Raw genomic sequence first — 15,703 nt, 5'->3', positions numbered from 1 at the left:
GGAGTCATCGGGAGCTGGACTCTGACTATTTTTTCTTTCCTCTCCTCTAACCCTGAGCGCTAAAACTAATTGTAGCACCCCAACTGCCTGTGATCTGCCAATGGCAGCACAGATTGGGAATGAAAGCTTAGTCCTAGAGTGGGCAGTGCCTTTACCTGCTAGGCCATTGGGTGGCACTGTTCCTCTCTTTTTTTCATATGGGGGCAATTATGAAATTGTGCCCCCAGATCATGGGCGTTGCCAGCTGTCGAGACTTGACGCACATTCCCTCAACACAGACTGAACTGCATGCCTGAATTCCCAATACTTGTTCCCAGTGGGCGTTTGTATTACTGAGCGTGCTTCACTGTCGGAGACAAGTTAAACAAATGCCTCTGCAGAGCAAGGTTAAGACAGCAGCATTGCTTTTACAGAGGCTGCGTGGGAGGCCCCGCCTGTAATGGCTGCGTTCAGGTCTGGGGTTTATGAGCTGTCAATCACAATGTAACGGAATCACACTGGTGTGCGTTCACACAGCGACTAAGATTCAATATCACACGTGTTCAGTTCTGGGCACTGCACCTTAGGAAGGATATATTGGCCTTGGAGGGGGTGCAGTGCAGATTCACCAGAATGATACCTTCTGCTAAAAGGGTTAAATTATGAGGACAGGTTGTATAGAGTAGGCTTGTATTCCTTTGAGTATAGAAGAACAAGGGGTGATCTAAGGGACAGGAAACAGAGAGTAGTGGTGAACGATTGTTTTTCAGACTGGAGGGAGGTGTACAGTGGTGTTCCCCAGGGGTCAGTGCTGGGACCACTGCTTTTCTTGGTATATAGTAATGACTTGGATTTGGGTGTACAGGGCACAATTTCAGAATTTGCAGATGACACATAACTTGGAAGGGTTGTAAACAGTGAGGAGGATAATGATAGACTTCAAGAGGATATAGACAGGCTGGTGGCATGGGTGGGTACATGGCAGATGAAATTTAACGCTGAAAAATGCAAAGTGATACATTTTGGTAGGAAGAACAAGGAGAGACAATATAAAGTAGAGGGCACAATTCTAAAAGAGGTGCAGGATCAGAGAGATCTGGGGGTATATGTACACAAATCATTGACGGTGGCAGGGCAGGTTGAGAAAGTGGTTAAAAAAGCATACGGGATCCTGGACTTTATAAATAGAGGCATAGAGTACAAAAGTATGGAAGTCATGATGAACCTTTATAAAACACTGGTGCGGACACAACTGGAGTATTGTGTCCAGTTCTGGGCATCGCACTTCGGGAAAGATGTGAAGGCCTTAGAAAGGGTGTAGAAGAGATTTACTAGAATGATTCCAGGGATGAGGGACTTTTGTTACGTGGATAGACTGGAGAAGCTGGGGCTGTTCTCCTTGGAACAGACACGGTTGTGAGGAGATTTGATAAAGGTATTCAAAATCGACAGAGTAGGTAGAGAGAAACTGTTCCCATTGGCGGAAGGGTCAAGAACCAGAGGGCATAGATTTAAGGTGATTGGCAAAAGAACCAAAGGTGACATGAGGAAAAACGTTTTTACACAGCGAGTGGTTAGGATCTGGAATTCACTGCCTGAGAGGGTGGTGGAGGCAGATTCAATCATGGCCTTCAAAAGGGAACTGGATAGGTACTTGAAAGGAAAAGATTTGCGGGGCTATGGGAAAAGGGCAGGGGAGTGGGACTAGCTGGATTGCTCTTGCAGAGCCGGCACAGACTCGATGGGATGAATGGCCTCCTTCCGTGCTGTAACCTTTCTATGATTCTATGATATAATTGAGGTGTTTAAGATGATTAAAGGATTTGATAGGGTAGATAGAGAGAAAATATTTCCTCTGGTGGGGGGAGTCCAGAACAAGGGGGCATAACCTTAAAATTAGAGCGAGGCCGTTCAGGGGTGATGTCAGGAAGCACTTCATCACACAAAGGGGAGTGGAAATCTGGAACTCTCTCCCCCAAAAAGCTGTTGAGGCTGGGGGTCAATTGAAAATTTCAAAATTGGGATTGATAGATTTTTGTGCAAGGCTATTAAGGGTCTCGGAACCAAGGCAGGTGAATGGAGCTCAGATACAGATCAGCCGTGATCTAATTGAAAGCCGGAGCAGGCTCGAGGGGCTGAATGGCCTCCTGCTGTTCCTATGTTCTTCCTATCAGTCTGTCAGTCACAACAACAGCAACTTGCATTTATAAAGTGCCTTTAATGTAGTAAAACGTCCCAAGGCGCTTCACAGGAGCAATTATCAAACAAAGTTTGACACCGAACCACATAAGGAGATATTAGGACAGGTGACTAAAAGCTTGGTCAAAGAGGTAGGATTTAAGCAGTGTCTAGGAGGAGAGAGAGGCAGAGAGGTGATAGGGCTGTGCAATGGTGCAACAATATATTTTGTTGCTGTGGTAATTTTGTGTCCTTCTCACCCCCTTCGCAATGTAGCAGGAAGCCAATGCCCAGAGTAAAACCTGCACCAATATTCTGGGTAAATGGTTAAAAACATATGGGTGTGATCGGGGCTTGGATAGTCCAGTGGGTTAGAGATTGGCCTTTCTGTTTGGGACTTGGCTTCAAATACAGTCTCAGGCTAACGGGATGACAGGCCCCACTGACTGCCGTCTGGAAGGGACCAACCTAAAATGAGTTTAGACCCTCCCCGTTGAATTCCTCGTGGACAAGGGTCCGCAGCACACAACTAGTCAGGCTACGACCCTAATTTGGCAATCTCACGCGGAGAAATTACAGGGGTGGGAGAGGAAAGTAGTGCAGTATATGGGGTGCCGTTCTGGGATTGAGGGCGCAGAGGGAGGTGGGCGTCACTGGCAAGGCTGCATTTATTGCCCATCCCTAGATGCCCAGGGAGGCTGGTTTTGGGCCTTCCTGAACCGCTGCAGTCCTCGTGGTGAAGGTGTTAGGGAGTTCCAGGATGCTGACCCAGTGTCGATGAACAAATGGTGATGTGTGGCCAAGTCAGGGTGGTGCCCGACCCAAAGGCGACAAGGGTTTTCTCATGGCTTTTCTGCTCTTGTCCTTCTCGGTGGTGGAAGTTGTGAGGCTGGGAGGTGCTCTTTGACCATCTATCTCTATCCATCCATCTTCATCTCTATCTGTGTCTTTATCATTCTCTTTGTCCATCACTATCACTTTACCTGACTATCTCTATCTCTCCATCTCTCTGCCTGTGTCTACCACTCTCTCCCTCTGTCTCTGTCTGTCCTCAGCTCTCGGTCTCTCTGCCACTTGTCCCTCTTGTGTCTCGGCCCCTCCCCGGGGGCTGACACTGCTGCCTGGCAGGATCCAGAGTAGTGGGGGGGGGGGGATCAGGTGGCCCGAAGCCTCTCTCTGATCTGCAGGTCTCTTATCTCCCGGCGCGTCGCTCGGAGCCGATCGCAGCAGCGGGAGTGGGAGCGGGAGCAACACCCGAGATCCAAACATGCCGGAGCCCAAGAAACCAGGTCAGTGACCCCCTGGGTCCCAGGGGAATCTCCCGCAGAGCAACTCCCCGCTTAGTAACCATTGCAAAAAGCAGGTTGCAAACTTTAAAATAACAATCTTTAAACTCTTTGTGAAATCTGAGCTTATTTATTTGTCCACTGGGAATAGTTATTAATAATGCAACTTAATTTATTTTAAATCTGAACTCCACTTTTGAACAGTTGAGACAATAAACTTTATATTCCATTTTATCAATTCTAATTTATATTGGAGATAGCGCAAATTGTAAATTAAAATTAGGGGGAAAATGCAACTTAGATTTTTTGGTTACAATGAAAAAAAATGCACTTTTTTAAGCGATTCTGCATCTCGCATTGAGTCAAATTAGCAGATAAGTCTCTTTATGTAAAATCCTGGCGTTTATATCTGCTGTTCCACTGGGAAAGGCAATTTAAAGGGACGAGGAGGCGAGGCTACAGGATGAGCCTGGCGCCAATGGGATTAAGTGAATATTAAACACAAATTGCAGCTTCATATTTGCGAGTTGATGCAGGCCAGAATCTTAATATTCTCAAAACAGCAACGCTCAGTGACACAAGCTTTTGTTATGATCTGGAACGCACTGTCTGAAAGGACAGTGGTGGCAGATTAAATAGTAACTTTCAAAAGGGAATTGGATTAATGCTTGAAGGGGATAAAAATTTGCAGGGCTGTGGGGAAAGAGCAGGGGAGTGGGACTAATTGGATAGCTCTCTCAAAGAGCCAGCACTGGCACGATGGGCCGAATGGCCTCATGCTGTGATTATCTGATTCTATGAAGTTTCCTGACAAACTTATTTCTGTTGTTGCATTATTTATTATTGCTACTCATTTTAAAAATTTAAAAGAACGATTTAGAATTGGAGTATTTGAGTGTTCTCCCAAGGCGGGGAGGGCAGAATTTAGGGACCGTCCGAATTCAGGATGTGGCGGGGGTCTGAGAGTTTGAGATGTTTGCTAGAAGGTGAAGTTGATTGTTGGAGTCATAACCTTTCTTTTTTTAAAATATTCATTCTCGGGATGTGGGCGTCACGGGCAAGGTTGGCATTTATTGCCCCTCCCCACTGCAGGCTGGGTACAGTTTACCCTGACCTGGAGACCACCCGATTTTGCTTAATCTCCCCGAGCAAAACTTTCCCCTCTAAACACTCCCCCTTTTTAACTCACAGAACCCTGCTACCAGCCGAATTCAGACATTTCCTATATTCTGCCCCTCCCCCCCCTTGGCAGAACGCTCAAGAAAAAATCATCCAATTCCAAATCGTTTCTTAATTTTTAAAAATGAGCAGCAATAATAAATGAATGCAGCCAGCAGAAATAATTTTGCAGGTTTGTCAGGAAACTCGTGTCGAACACCGTGCATCAACCTGGAGAGTCAGTGTTTCGGCGAGTGTTAAGACCAGGGCAGATTGGGACAGGTGTAAATTCGTAAACATGAAAATGGAACTTGCCTTTAATATTCAGTTAACTCCATCAGTGCCAAACTCAACCTGTAGCCCCTGCCCCCTCGAACCTTTACGTTGCCTTTCCCTGTCGAACAGCAAATGTTAAACTCCAGGAGTTTATAAAAGGGAATTCACCCCTTCACTTTTTTTTTGTTATGTCTGCCGTTGTCCCCTTGCATTTTACGCTGTGATATTTCCATGATCCCAGCACCCCAGGATATCCATGTGTAAAGCTGAGACGTTAAACCCCGTCTGCCCTCTCAGGTGGATGTAAAAGATCCCATTGCACTATTTCGAGGAAGAGCAGGGGAGTTCTCCCCGGTGTCCTGGCCAATATTTATCCCTCAACCAACACCTAAAAAAAACCAGATTATCTGGTCATTATCACTTTGCTGTTTGTGGGATCTTGCTGTGCACAATTTTGGCTGCTGCGTTTCCCACATTACAACAGTGACTGCACTTCAGAAACACTTCATTGGCTGTAAAGCGCTTTGGGATGTCCTGAGGTCATTAAAGGGGCTATATAAATGCAAGTTCTTTTATCTCTCGCCATGCATGCCCGTTATATAACTTAACATTCACTCCTATCCATAACCAAATGTTTATCCAATTCCTTTTTATAAAAAACGGTGTTAATGGGCACGGCATTAACTGCGGCCTCCTCTCCTGAAGGAACATTTCCTGCTTTTAGATTAGGCGATCCCAGCGGCCCCTCGAGGGGTTAAAGCGACGATATCATTATCGGAATATCCTGCAACAGCGAGACAAAGGTGAACGTGCTAAAAATACTGCCCTGACATGTTAAGTAGCCTTAAAACTGCTGGCACACTCATTTGAAACCTGTCCCCCAGAGTGTTGGGTTTCCATACTGAGGGGGATTGCAGACTTTGGCGATCTGCGGGAGGGCGTATCATTTCATTTTATCTTGTGCCCCTGAGCCCTGGTGAGGGAGGCGGAGGGGGAGCGGAAGGGAAGGATGAGCAACTTTCTTTGCCCCTGAGAGGGCCGACTGCCACTGCCATTTCTCTCAGCCTGGCTGCACGACTTTAACCCAGCAGTTTACTAATCCTGAGAATTAACCATCCAGTCACTGGAAAGGAATTTCGAAAAATGAGGTTGTAAAATTTAAAGAAGCATTTAAGTTAAATCCCATCGACCAACACTTAAGGCTCATTTTAATATTTATCTTTCTTCCCTTTTCTTTCTCCCTTCCAGACAAACTTTCTTTTTCTTAATAGTTTTAACACACAGTTCTCTCTCTCTCCACCACTCTTGCTGTGCCTCTGTCTATATCTCTCCCTCTATGTCTGCCTCCGTCATCGCCTCGAGTCAAAAAAAAACTTGCATTTATGTAGCACCTCAGGATGTCCCAAAGTGCTTTACGGCCAGTGAAGTGTTGGGATGTGGGAAACATGTACAGCGAGGTCCCACCAACAGCAATGTGATAATGACCAGATAATCTGTTTCACTGATGTTGGTTGAGGGATAAATATTGACCAGGTCTTCAAATAGTGCCATGGGATCTTTTACATCCACCTGAGGGGGCAAATGTTAAACATCACATCCAACAGTCCAGCACCCCCTCAGTACTGCACTGAAGTCGGCCTAGATTACAGGCTGAAGTCGGCCTAGTTTACAGGCTCAAGTCTCGGGAATGGGGATTGAACCCACAACCTTCTGCCTCAGTCAGAGGCAGGGGTGCTCTCTGTTGGGCCAAGACTGACACCTGGGTGCCAGCGAGGACATTCGTGTCTTTCTGCTAACAAAGCCCCCGATTTCCTCCGTCTCTCAACGAATGACTTAGAATATTCCAGATCAAATCATCAGCGAGAGCCAAATCAATAGAACTGACACTGGTGTGTAGTTTGAAAGTTTAACGCTATCAAACAGTTTAGACACCGGACAGATTTCTGAAGAATCTCGGCCCCTTTTCTGAACTCACACGCCTTGGGACGTTTTACTAAGTTCAAGGTTCTATATAAATGCAAGTCATTGTCGGCCTCTGCCGCGTGTTCTGTAGCTAAATCCTTTCAGGATGTGTGTATGATTTCAACAACAACAACTTGCATTTATATAGCGCCTTTAAAATAGTAAAACATCCCAAGGTGTTTCACAGGAGCGTCATCAGACAAAATTTGGCACTGAGCCACATAAGGAGATATTAGGACAGGTGAACAAAAGCTTGGTCAAAGAGGTAGGTTTTAAGGAGTGACTTAAAGGTGGACAGAGAGGCGGAGAGGTTCAGGAAGGGAATTCCAGAGCTTAGGGCTGAGGCAGCTGAAGGCACGGCCGCCAATGGTGGAGCGATTAAAATTGGGGATGCTCAAGAGGCCAGAATTGGAGGAGCGCAGAGATCTCGGAGGGTTGTGGGGCTGGAGGAGGTTACAGAGATAGGGAAGAGGTGAAGCCATGGAGGGATTTGAAAACAAGGATGCGAATTTTAAAATTGAGGGCAAAATACCGAAGAGGGGAAATCCTCCGAGGCGCGTTTACCCTATCACCGCGCACAGCGCCCGAGTCCCACCGACAAATGTCATTAGCAGCCCCTCCTCCTCCCGCTCTTCAAGTGAATGTTAGGAATCAAGTGCAGGCCAGCAATCTAATCAAGGAGTTCAGATGACAATTCTAAAGCAAGGGAGCTTTGACATCTCAACTCAGTTGAACCGGTCAGTTAGATTGTAACTCACCCTGGGCATCAATTATCCTTTAGATATTTTGTATATATTATATAACGATGGTCATATGATATATACAGTATAAGTTAAATACAGTATAAGATATATACAGTGTATGATGTATACATTATATGATGTATACAGTATAGGATATATACAGCATAGGATATATACAGTATAAGATATGTACAGCATATAATATATACAATATAGGATATATACAATATAGGATATGTACAGTATATGATGTATACAGTATATGATGTATACAGTATAGGATGTGTACAGTATAGGATATGTACAGTATAGGATATATACAATATATGATATATACAGCATATGATATATACAATATAGGATATATACAATAAAGGATATATACAGCATATGATATATACAATATAGGATATATACAATATAGGATATATACAGTATAAGATATGTACAGTATAGGATATGTACAGTATATATATACAGTATATGTGATGGAGTTCACCACCACAAGTAAGTTTTCCTATTGGATAATTAATGCCCAATGGGCAGCATTGCTGCCTGTTTGGGGCTATCCAGAAGTTTCCAGAATGTTAACCGGACACCAAGAGACTGCTTGTTCCAGATTTGCCTCCCGACTTTCTTTCTGCCTCACACGATGTGGAGACAACAGTCAGTTGTCGAGGGTTTTCAGTGACTGGCCCAGTTTTAGACCGACCACCAGGTCCATTATCGACTATAATATTTGTGGAAAGCGCTTTCAGTGATGTTTCACAAATCTTGTGTTGTTTATAAACGATGTGGGGAGAGCTGGATTCACCAGCGATTCAGAGGATAGAAAGCAATGGCTGCACTCCAGAATCTATAATGATTTTCCTTAACGCTGACCCGTGCTCCTGAGTTATGACTGTGTAAAGGGATCACGTTCCCAAAGAAGCTGCCATCTGTTCCTTCTTTGGTTTGGGTTTTGATTTGTAGGGGTCAGTGACTTAAATAAGGATACACTTTGCAGATAGAGTTTAAAGTGGGGCATTAATCACGGGAGTTGTGCTCCTCGACAGTTCACAGTCAGCAGCCAAGTTCTCCTTCAGCTCCTGAGTCAGCTCCATGTCCAGGCCAGAGCTATAAATCCTCACAGTTACTGGCAGAAAGAAGGAGAAGGCACGTGGAGACGAGGAGAGAGCGAGAGAGAGAGAATGTCAGTGGATCAGAGGCTTGAGGGAGGTCTGCAGGACTAAAGGGCAGGAAAGACGCAACTTGACTTTTATAGGGTGCCTTTCATGTCCCAAAGTGCTAAACAGCCAATGAATTACTTTTGAAGTGTGGCCACTGTTGTAATGTAGGCAAACTCGCCAGCACAATTTGTGCACAGCAAGATCCCACAAGCAGCAATGACATGAATGACCAGTTAATCTGTTTTCGGTTGAATATTGGCCAGAACACCAAAGCAGCTTCTTACTCTTCTTCAAAATAGATCCGTAGGATCTTTTATGTCCGCCCAAGCAGGCAGTTGGGACCTCAGTTGAAACCAAAAGCTGGCACCTCTGACAATGCAGCACTCCCTTGGTACTGCACTGAACTCATGACCTTCTGACAAATGACCCCTGTGGCTCGGTGGGTAAAAACACCACTTTATGTGAATTATAATGTCCCAGGTTTGATTCCCAGTCTGAGCTAAGTTAGTTGATAAGAAGAAAGATTTGCATTTATATAGCGCCTTTCATGACCTCAGGATGTCCCAAAGTGCTTTACAGCCAATTAAATACTTTTGAAGTGTTTTCACTGTTGTAATGTAGGAAAACAGGCAGCCAATTTGTATACAGCAAGATCCCACAAACAATGAGATAATCTTTGTTAGTGATGTTGGTTGAGGGGCAAATATTGGCCAGGACACCGGGGAGAACTCCCCTGCTCTTCTTCAAAATAGTGTCATGGGATCTTTTACATCCACCTGAGAGGACAGACAGGACCTCGGTGCCCTGGGCTATGGAGGAGGAAAATCAGCCAGAGGTTCCGGACCTGATCACGAACCACTCTGTGGGCGTAGGGTGAGGACAGGATCGGCTTCACCTGCGATGTTGTCCACGGTCAAACAGCCCGTCTGACCTCACCCAGGAAGAATGGCCACTGGCCCGTGCCTGTGGCACCAGAACTCAGCGCGGAGTGAGGTCCTTTGGGAGAGGAGGGAGAAATAGTCATGAAGAAAGCGCAGAAGAAGACAAGGGGATCGAGGAAGGTGAGGGAAGGAGAGATATCGGGAAGAGTTATGGGGGAATAGGAGGAAAAGGCAGTGCAGATATAGAACTGCAAGAAAAACAGGGAATGGGGAGAAATAGGAAGGGAGAAAAGGGCAGGAACACTGGAAAACCAAAACTGAAGATATAATTAAACAGGGCAGAAAGAAAGGGAAGAATAAAGTCAGGAAGAATCTATATATCCTTTCTCTCAATTATCCATCTATTCTGCGATTGAGTGCATCTACCCGTTGCCCCAGCAACCAATGGCTACATCTCCTCCCTCTCGAATGATAATAAACACGAGTTTCCAAATTACCCGGGCAGTGGGAAATACCCCTTCGTTGGGAATTTCCTTGGGACCTCTCCCACTCCTCCGTGGAATGGGGTTTCTGCCAAACTCCTGCCTAAGTTGCGTTAGAGGAGCTGGAGCAGCCGCGAGGAAAGTCCCGATGCTCATGGTCAGCTTGACTTCCAAACAGAGAGTTGGAGAGGGCAGTCGGGCGTCATAATAACCCTGAGGTGTTTTATTTATTTGATGGCGCCTCAGTGAAGCTCTTTGGGACATCTTTCTGCGTTAAAGGCACTACGGAAATGCCAGTTGTTGAGGTGACCACACTATCACCGTGACTGGTCGAGGGGACGATGGGATCCAGCTTCTGTTCATGTGTTCGGTTCAGTTACATGTTGGGGGTACTCACCACAGGTGGGTTATATAGAATTACATAGAATGTGCAGCACAGAAACAGGCCATTCGGCCCAACTGGTCTATGCCGGTGTTTATGCTCCACACGAGCCTCCTCCCACCCCTCTTCATCTAACCCTATCAGCATATCCTTCTATTCCTTTCTCCCTCATGTGTTTATCTAGCTTCCCCTTAAAACCATCTAAGCTGTTTGTCTCAACTACTCCATGTGGTAGCAAGTTCCACTCTCTGGGTAAAGAAGTTTCTCCTGAATTCCCTATTGGATTTATTAGTGACTATCTTATATTTATAGACCTTAGTTTTGGTCTCCTCCGCAAGTGGAAACATCTTCTTTGCGTCTACCTTGTCAAACCCTTCCATAATCTTAAAGACCTCTATCAGTTCACCTCTTAGCCTTCTCTTTTCTGGAGAAACGACCCCCAGCCTGTTCAATCTTTCCTGCTAGTTCTAACCTCTCAGTTCTGGTATCATTGTTGTAAATCTTTTTTGCACCTTCTCCAGTGCCTCTACGTCTTTTTTATAATATGGGAACCAAGATGGAAATGTTGGGAAGTCACTGGGTAGGTGATAATGACAAATGTCACGTATCATTTTAACTGTGCAATTCCAGTAAAGAAAACTATATATTTTTTGTGCTTCTCTACTCTTCCTTTTTCTTGCTCCCCCTCTTCTTCGCCTCTGCTCTTGCGGTGCGTATTTTTTTTTTTTTTGTGTAATTTCTTCTTCTCCTCTCCGAAGCAGCCGGCTTCACGCAGAAGCCGCAGAGCCAGTCAGGCACGCTGGGCGGGAAGGCGGAGTTTGTGGCGGAGGTGGACAAGCCGAACGTGAAGGTGAAGTGGCAGAAAGGCGGGAAGGACCTCGTCTCTGGCCCCAAGTACATCATCAAGGCGGAGGGCAAGAAGCACACGCTGGTCATCAACGACCTGGCCAAACAGGATGACTCGGTTTACATGGCGGTGTTGGGCACGACCAAGGAGAAGTTTGAGCTCCAAGTGAAGGAAGTCGGTGCGTATTGTTCTGGCCGCGAGCTTCGGCTAACACGTTCACCACAACCGGACGGGCTGGGCATTTGGCCGAGATTTTCCATTAATTAATCAATTGAATTTTATTACATTACAGAAAAGACCGAGCCTGCGGAAGCCCCTGGTGAGTACTTTGATGTTTCTCTCTGTGGTTTCAATGGTAAAAAAATATCTACTTTTATCACAGAGTGCTCGCTACCAAATGGTAGTAGACACCTGCAATTCTCTCCCCCCTAACCCCACCCCAACAAAAAGGCTGTGGATGCTGGGGGACAATTGGAGCTTTCAAGACTGAGATTGATAGATTTTTGTTGGGCGAGGGTACCGAGGGATATGGAGCAAAGGCGGGTAAATGGAGTTGAGGTACGGATCAGCCATGATCTAATTATACGGCGGAGCAGGCTCGGGGGGGCCGAACGGCCTTCTCCTGTTCCTATATTCCCTACGTAAAATGATGGACTCTCCACTCTCAGTTTCTCCCTTCATCCATGTATACTGGCCGTTCTCACCAAAGTGGGCATTCATTATACGTGAGCTTAGAGCAGTGGCTGTGCCTTCAGCTGCCTAGGCCCTGAGCTCTGGAATTCCCTCCCTAAACCTCTCCGCCTCTCTCTCCTTCTTTAAGACGCTCCTTAAAACCTACCTCTATGACCAAGCTTTTGGTCACCTGTCCTAATGTCTCCTTATGTGGCTCGGTGTCAAATTTTGTTTGATAATCACTCCTGTGAAGCTCCTTGGGATGTTTTACTATATTAAAGGCGCTATATAAATGCAAGTTGTTGTTTTTTCTATGTGAGGGGACTTCCTGCCAATATTGACGCATTCCCAAGAACCTTTGCAAATACTGACACACCCCTGTGGACCCTCTGTAACTATTGACATCCTCCCAATGACCCCTAATAAGTACTGACACACTCCCAGGGTGCCATACAAATATTAACATACTCCCTTGCCAACACTGACATACTCTCAGGAACCCCCTAGAAATATTAACAGGTTCCCAGCGATCTCTTGCATCCTCCCAGGGACCCCCTGTCTTAACTTTCAAAGAGAGACAGGAAAATAGGTCTAATATTGCAGAAAATGTTTTTACTTAGTATACAGCAAGGGGAGTAACATGCTAGTAGACCAACAAATACAAAATAATATAGAAAAATGAGTGATGGGCAGAAATATGATGAGCTTAGAGAGCCCTCACTGAGATCCCCTAGATCTGGTAATTTAATACAAGCTAAAAAAAAAAATGATAATGGAGAAAATAATGGGACTTAAGAAAAACAAATCTCCGGGACTTGATGGTTTCCACCCAAAGTATTAAAAGAAACAGGTAAGGGAATTGCAGCTGCTTTAGTCTTAATTTTCCAAAGCTCTCTAAATTGAGGAACTGCACCTTTGGATTGGAAAATTATAATTGTCACTTCATTACTTAAGAAGGGAGGGAGGGGGAAACCAGGTAACTACAAACCCGCCAGTTAAATATAAGCTGTGGGGAAGTTACTGGAATCTACCATCAGAGAGAGAATGACTGAGCACTTGGACAGATATGAGCTGAACAAAGAGAGTCAGCATGGACTAATCTAGTTGAATTTCTTGAAGAGGTCACTAACATGGTGGATAGGGGAGTGTCTATGGATGTTGCCTCTATGGAGTTCCAGAAGGCATTTGGTAGGGTTACACACAAGGAAGCAGGAACTTGATCAAGGTTCCCTCTGCTGGTCACCAACACCCCCCACCCCTCCCCAACAAACCCACCCCTCCAGAGAGGGCGGGGGTGCATTGAGTGAGGACAGCAATAGACGCGACTGTGCTGCCTTCCAAAGTCGAATGTCGGGCTGACGGATAATGACCACTTGGGCAAAGTACTGATTGGTGACTGTAGAGCTGGGGAGGGAACAACACATTGGGGAGGGGAGAAAATTGGTAAAATTATTAGTGAAAAGACACTTGAAAGTAACCATACTAATTAATTCTCTTCTCCTTCCTGCAGCTGCACCCGCACCCGAAGCCCCTGCTGAAGGTAGTCGAAGAAATTATTTCTTTCTTGTTTCTGTGTGTATAGAATGTCTGCATTAGTATTTTTTGGATCGCTATTAATGGCTTCTGTGTGTTTTATTTTGTCCTGTAGCACAGAGTCGGCCTGAACTTCCTGAAGATGGTAAGAATTTGAATTAATTTGGCCTTGCTGGGGAACATAGAGGCCGATGTTTACGGGGAGGCGGGGAGGGAGAGCGGTAATTTGGGGGAAAGCCGGCAAGGCTGGGAACGTGGAGTCCCGGCCGAATTTAAAGGCTGAACCTCTATAATTGTTTTCCTCTGTTTCCCGCCCGGCAGCCGGCCAGTTTGACGGGCCAGGGGACGGTCCCCGGCAATCGGGAGGGGGGAGGGAGTGAGAGACCGTGGGCTTGGGGGGGGTGGTGGGCGGTGGTGGTTGGTGGGGGACGCGAGAGAGGCCGCGATCAGCAGAGGGGAGGCCGAAGGCTTCCTTGAGGGGTCTTGGGGGACGGAGGGCATTGCTGCTCCTCCTGGCCCACAAGGAGTGCCGTAAAAAGCACTTAGCTTCTTGACCTGGCAGGCTCCCACCTCCCTTTTACTCCCGGGCTTCCCAAGCCCTGGGAAACCCGTGCGGCAACTGTTAAATACAGATCAGGCTCCCAATTGCACCGTGATTTGTTAATGAAGTGTCTGACTCTCCACGGCGGGACGCTCGCACGACACAAAACCCGTCGTCATGAAAACCGTAACGGACGCGCTCGCTACGGGTTGGGGACGCGCTCCCCGTTTTAAATTTTTTAACCCTCTCCCGTTCATCGTGGAGGGGTTAATATCGAGGCCAGAGAATCTTACAGCGCAGAGGGAGGCCATTCGGCCCATCGTGCCTGTGCCGGCTCTTTGAAAGAGCTGTCCGAGAAGTCCCACACCCCACCCTGCTCTTTCCCCAGAGCCCCTGCAAATTTTTCCTTTCCAGGTATATACCCATTTCGCCATTGAAAGTTACTATTGAATGGGACTAATTGGATAGATCTTTCAAAGAGCCTGCACAGGCAGGATGGGCCGAATGTCCTCCTTCTGTGCTGTGAGATTCTATGATTACAGCACTAACCCAGAGGGCTTTTTGGAGCTGAGTGGGAAGAGACATGGAGCTGGTGACAGAACTACCTCGCCAAGTTTCCATTGGTGACTCTTGTTACATAGAATGAGGCTGACTGGAAACCCTTTTAAACACCTGGAGCTGTGGATTTACAGCTGTTTCTACGCAGCTGTGTGGGTGCAAACGGTTCCAGGTACATGGTGGGGGGGTGGGATTTTGACTTTTGGTGACTGTTACACATCTCTCTCCATTTTTATTTCAACTGAAGCCAATCGGGAGAGGTGTATATCGACCAAAGTCAAAATCACCCCCATGGGACCTGCTCCTCCCTTGGCAAATCTGGCACAGTTACTTTGGGGTTGCCACTGGCTGGGTGAGATCTGGTGACCTGGCATGGGATCTGGAACTTCTCTAAAAGTGAGAGTCATCAAAATAAGGTGGCATTTTTCATCTGAAATGGGTGAAAGTTGATGGATCTGATTCTGAAGTTGTCCCATTTCATTTTACTCTACAATCTATAGCAACTGCATCACACCAGAAAAGATTTAGCTTCGAAACACCACGTTAGCGTGTCATTGCAATATATTAGAGGTCTGGTGAATAGATTTTGCCATGAATTAGGATACAGAGAGAGGTGTTTAAAGTGAGACCCGAGTGTAAACTACAGTTCAGGCCTCTTGTACAATTACAGTCACTGTGCTATCAACACCTCATTCCAAACATGAAATAGCGGACGTTCGTTCCATTGAATTCACCCGAACGTTGACATTGAGGGAATGAAATTTGGGCGAGATCTACGAAGGGCAGGCAGCCCTCTCCGCCAGACAACCTTCTCCCTCTTGAAGACGGAGATCTACTCCACTGTGTCTCAGACCTGAAGGTACCTGCCTAGATTCTACATTGGAGGCCCTCTCGGATCAAGCCTGCAGTAACTCAATATATCAGTGCAGTGACAGGGTTATTCACTGCTCATTCTAGGCTCATGGCGGAGAGGAACTATTTGCATAATCCTTTTTATTTACATTTAAATCGACTTCCGTTGGTTACGTGACCACTAGAACAGAGTTGAGCATTCCA

The 15,703-nt window shown here is 46.2% G+C and overlaps 1 protein-coding gene across 2 annotated transcripts in view; it reads left to right on the top strand.

The window, feature by feature from the left end:
* The first annotated feature begins 3,335 nt into the window (after nucleotides 1–3,335).
* mybpc2a (myosin binding protein Ca) overlaps nucleotides 3,336–15,703 on the top strand; it is a 65,283-nt gene continuing 52,915 nt past the window's right edge. Inside the window, exons 1-5 of one of the 2 annotated variants that reach the window (XM_067974493.1) lie at nucleotides 3,336–3,446; nucleotides 11,258–11,521; nucleotides 11,636–11,662; nucleotides 13,526–13,555; nucleotides 13,664–13,693. In XM_067974493.1, the coding sequence (XP_067830594.1) occupies nucleotides 3,425–3,446; nucleotides 11,258–11,521; nucleotides 11,636–11,662; nucleotides 13,526–13,555; nucleotides 13,664–13,693 (373 nt within the window). In that variant the 5' untranslated portion in view covers nucleotides 3,336–3,424. Of the gene's footprint in view, nucleotides 3,447–11,254; nucleotides 11,522–11,635; nucleotides 11,663–13,525; nucleotides 13,556–13,663; nucleotides 13,694–15,703 lie in introns of both variants that reach the window. The other variant, XM_067974492.1, reaches the window with a different exon arrangement.

This window comes from Heptranchias perlo, chromosome 40 (assembly GCF_035084215.1).
Source record: "Heptranchias perlo isolate sHepPer1 chromosome 40, sHepPer1.hap1, whole genome shotgun sequence".
Classification (NCBI taxonomy): domain Eukaryota; kingdom Metazoa; phylum Chordata; class Chondrichthyes; order Hexanchiformes; family Hexanchidae; genus Heptranchias; species Heptranchias perlo.
This window is presented reverse-complemented; position numbering and strand designations above follow the sequence as displayed.